Raw genomic sequence first — 5,047 nt, forward strand, 5'->3', positions numbered from 1 at the left:
TGAAATGAATATGGTTTAACGTTGCCTCAAGCAATATTCCAGCAATATCAAGGCCGGGACACCAGAAAAGGGCTTCATACATTGTACCCATGTGGGGAATAGAACCCGGTCCTCGATGTGACGACGAGCCAACACTTTAACCACAAGGCTATCCCACCGCCTTTCCTCTGTATGACAGGAATTGTATAATTTCAGTGGTTCAGCAGCATAACTGTTATTCTGCAGCAACCAGCACCCAGATCAGTAACATAATGAAATAATTAGTAACGTATGACTTTCCACTTTCCGAAACACCGTTATAGTCTCCTTTGTATGCTAAGTATGTGTGAAACCAGACTTTATCAAAACACTTTATGGAGTTGTCATATGTTTCTAAATTCCCAGGGGTGGTGGGGTAGCCTGTTGTTTAATGCGTCCGCTCGTCACGCCGAGGACCCGGGTTCGATTCCCCACATGGGTACAATGTATGAAGCCCATTTCCGATGTCTCCCTCCGTGATATTGCTGAAATATTGCTGAAAGCGGCATAAACATAAACTCATTTATTCACTCTTTAATTCCCCAAGTCCTTATAGTATACAGTGTAAAGGTTTTATGTGTGGCGTGAAACTAGAAAAGGCACTGAACGTGTCGATGAATTCCACCAGACGTTTACGTGCATGAGGGATATATTTTGAACCTTTTTCTATTTAATGACTACATTGCTGCGCGATGAAAACATGCGATTGATTTAAGGAATGATTTCAATCAACATACATAAATCACAAACAAACTAAATAACAATTTAAAAAGACAATCATATTTGTTTTACCTAAACAACATTCCAATTTTAGAATTGATAAGGGTTTTCACTGGAACAAAAGTATGACAGTCACACTGTAAATAATACAACAGGGAGACGCTCGGAGTTGAACACAAAATGCTGTATAAATATTCCTCTCGCCGCGGGAATATTGCAATAGTCGGCTTTAAATAAACTCACTTACTCTCTCAATTATGAGTTCACAAGCAGATATAAATGTCATACTTAATAAATATTTTAATGTATGATGCCCAGTTAAGTTTCGATGATATTTATTAAACCGAATAGAGATACGACACAAGCTTGTAGAATTTCTAGTGAAATTTCATCTCTAAAATTGACAAAGCGATTCTATCTGTGGGCCTGGATAAGCGCCCCGCCGTAGCCGGAGTAGGAGAATCCCTCAATCCGTGCCGTCCCCGACTCTCTGACGTACCATGTTTGGTCCCCAACATCCAGGTATACCGTTGTCAGGATCAGGGTGTCATCCTCATTCTTGTCAGACGCAGGGTTCTCGCCCCATGCTCGGGCGATCTTTTCCGAACCCTTGAACAGAGATATACCAAGAGAATCGGAGAAGTCGTAAGCTATCATGCTGGCCCAAAGTATGTACGTCCCAGCGACGGGGGCGGTGAAGACGCCTGTCGTCACGTTGAAGCCACCTCCCTGGTTGTAGCGAACGTCGTCGAACTTGATGATTGAGGTCAATGCAGGTCTAATGTGGGTAGACAGTCGAACTTCGAAGGCAACAACTGGAAACAGATAGAAATGACTTGAATTTAAATACTTGTGTGTGATGTTGTTGGCGCCAGGTATATGTATTTCAGTTGTGTTTTGTAAACGTTTATAAAACGAAGTGAAGCTTGAAACGTTTGCAGTGACAGACTAAAAGATAGGGCAAAACGAGATGAATACCGGATTCAATCCGCAACAATTACTTCTCCTGATATTATGGAATAGGCCAGCATGAGAAATGAATGTTTCATAGAATCGATCGTAATGGTTAAAACGTAAATGGTCATCTATTGAGATACACCTGTCAGTACGAAGATGAAACCTTGCCGCGATATATTTCCACCGTTAGTACTCCTTATGGGGTCTTATGTCTTAATGAGTTGTGTGGAACTTGCTGAGTCAATAATAAATCATACCGGCTCGGGTGACACTGCTACAAAGAGGCGTACATCAGACCGTATTACCCGAGGAAGAAGCCTACAACGTATTTATCGTACCGCCATGTTAAATGTACAAAATATCATTTTATTTTATGTTAAAGATCGCTACCGACTATATGACATACAAACAAAATGGCGTCTGCCTCTCGACTGGATTTTTAACATCAGTGAAACATATTCTGACAAGCATAAAACTGCTATAAAAATTGTTAATTATGTTTAAGCTGAATGTGCAAACCACTCAATGTATAAAATAGCTTAAATAAAGCAGTGAAAGTCGGTAAAATAAATCTGTACAAAGAGAACGCAAAAACAGCTGATCGAACGGTTTTCAAACTCCGGGCACGGCATGCTTCATATTATGACCTCATACGATTGTTAGCGCTTCAGCTTCTCGGCGGAGAGCTTGGCGGTTACCGTGGCAGCGGGTAATATTTTTTCCAGTTGTCACCCTCCTGGGAGGGAAACGGAAATTTGTTAAACCTTCATTGACCAAGGAAATTAAAGTATTTTACATGAAGGTAAGATAATATTGAATGTAATGATTGATACCTATGGCTCCACTGGTTTTATATAAAATATCACCTGCATTGTTCTGCGCCATGCCGGCAACAGTTTGTTTGATAGAAGCAAGGTCCTGATTTGTGGCATTTATTGCACTGGCAGTGTTATTGAGTTTGGCCACAAGGTCATTCAGCTCGATGGACGTGGGCAGTTTTGAGAGCTGATACTTCGCTACACCCAGCTCTGTCTGCGCTGCATGGAGTTCTGTTTTGACGGCAGTCAGTTCATCGGTCGTTGTCTGTGGGGTACACACATGTACTACCATTAAAGTCACCATCTTACTTTTTTAATAATATGTTTCCAAAGTTACATCAGTGTATATACAAATACATAAACAAATAATTAATGCATTTAACTAAACAGAGATAACTTTTGAAAAAGGCAATCAGGTGAAAAGCGGTTGCTGCATACATTGGTCAGGTTTGAATACTTGGAATAATGGTTGCCATTTTAAAAAGAAGAAGTCATCATCTTACTTTATAGAGGAAATATAAGCAGAATAATCAATAAGGCTAGTGTTTTAATTATTTATCATGAATATTTTAGAAATACCGGGAAGGTGGGGGTAGCCTAATGGTTAAAGCGCCCTCTCGTCACGCCGAAGCCCCAGGTTCGATTCCCCACATGGGTACAATGTGTGAAGCCCATTTCTGTTGTCTCCCACCGTGATATATTGCTGGGATATTGCTAAAATCGGCGTAAAACTAAACTCACTCACTCACATTTAGAAACACCAGTGGTGCCTGACAACGATTACATACTCATGCCAATAATGGTTGTCATAAATTTGTATCTTTGTCATTGAGGCCAAGCCTAGTGGTTAAAGCGTTTGCTCGTCAGGCTGAAGGCCCGGGTTCGATATATATACATTATATATCAACATACGTTTTTGGAAAATTGGAATCAATATAAAAAAATTAAGTGGCAGGGTTTACAGTAGACATTCTCCATCACCTTCAGTATGCAAACATGAGCATTACTTCCACACATTTGTGGAAATAGACCTGGCCAATGGTGAGATGAACAAACTCTTATCTCCAGACTACTCAGTCTTCTACATCTCTATCTCAGGTACCTTCAGTTGAGACTGCGTGGCCACCAACTGCGATGCGGTAGATGTCTGCTCTGTCTGAAGTTTCTGAACCATCTGTTCCAGCAGGGTGACGTGACTTACTAAGTTACCGACATCTGTCTCCCCCCCGACGCTGGTCAGAGGAGCGATGAGACCAACTGCTTGGGGGGACAAGAGAGCCCCAAGAACAATAAGTCTCAACATGATGACCGTCAGTGGTAATGCGGCCTACAGTGCTGTACTTCAGACTGCAGATAATGATATCGACGAAAATAGACGACCTGCCTGTTCCACATGATAAGATCTGAAATTATAAAATCTACAGCAGAATGTGTACATTTAAGATTTGAAAATGTCACAAGCAAACAATAAATAAAGATACTTAAGTTTTATAAATGGTCTTATGCATTTTTATTTTGTACATGTACTACGAGAAGACTTCTGAACTTGTTCGTCGGTCCGCATTATTCCGGTTGAATCAATGAGTTTATATCAGGTAGTGGCTGCAATTAAGGCACAGGTTAGGATCTTGTCTAAGGACAGGTGTATATCTGATAAATGTGCTTGCAGATTACCTATTTTGCCATGTGTGGCTATGTCTGCAAATTGTCCTATAAGCATGAGACATTGGTCAGATGTTTGTGCCAGATAAGTGTCTATCATATCTTTCTATTGGTCAGATGTGCATGCCAGTTTAGTGTCGTCCTTACTGTTGAAGGCGTGTCCTAATACAATACAATCTATCTATGATATAATGGTCAGATATGTATGCCAGTTTAGTGTCGTCCTTACTGTTGAAGGCGTGGTGTCCTAATACAATACAATCTATCTATGATATAATGGTCAGATGTGTATGCCAGTTTAGTGTCGTCCTTACTGTTGAAGGCGTGGTGTCCTAATACAATACAATCTATCTATGATATAATGGTCAGATGTGTATGCCAGTTTAGTGTCGTCCTTACTGTTGAAGGCGTGGTGTCCTAATACAATACAATCTATCTATGGTATAATGGTCAGATATGTATGCCAGTTTAGTGTCGTCCTTACTGTTGAAGGCGTGGTGTCCTAATACAATACAATCTATCTATGGTATAATGGTCAGATGTGTATTCCAGTTTAGTGTCGTCCTTACTGCTGAAGGCGTGTCCTAATGCAATACACTCTATCTATGGAATAATGGTCAGATGTGTATGCCAGTTTAGTGTCGTCCTTACTGTTATTGGCGTGTCCTAATACAATACAATACAATGCAAATGAATACAACCTTTCTATGTTGTAATTGTCAGCTATGTATACATGCCAGTTTAGTGTCGTCCTTACTGCTGAAGGCGTGTCCTAATGCAATACAATCTATCTATGGAATAATGGTCAGATGTGTATGCCAGTTTAGTGTCGTCCTTACTGTTATAGGCGTGTCCTAATACAATACAATCTA

At 40.5% G+C, this 5,047-nt stretch overlaps 1 protein-coding gene across 1 annotated transcript; it reads right to left on the reverse strand.

Moving 5' to 3' along the window:
- Positions 1-1,056: 1,056 nt before the first annotated feature.
- LOC124266405 lies at positions 1,057-3,872 on the reverse strand. Its single transcript, XM_046701214.1, has 3 exons — positions 3,616-3,872; positions 2,562-2,778; positions 1,057-1,553 (listed from the first exon to the last, which is right to left on the reverse strand). Exons 1-3 carry the CDS (start codon positions 3,814-3,816, stop codon positions 1,153-1,155), a joined length of 819 nt encoding a protein of 272 aa, XP_046557170.1. The 5' UTR covers positions 3,817-3,872; the 3' UTR covers positions 1,057-1,152.
- Positions 3,873-5,047: the final 1,175 nt, after the last annotated feature.

The sequence above is a fragment of the Haliotis rubra genome, unplaced genomic scaffold, assembly GCF_003918875.1.
Source record: "Haliotis rubra isolate DU_JTF1 unplaced genomic scaffold, ASM391887v1 Scf1254, whole genome shotgun sequence".
Classification (NCBI taxonomy): Eukaryota; Metazoa; Mollusca; class Gastropoda; order Lepetellida; family Haliotidae; genus Haliotis; species Haliotis rubra.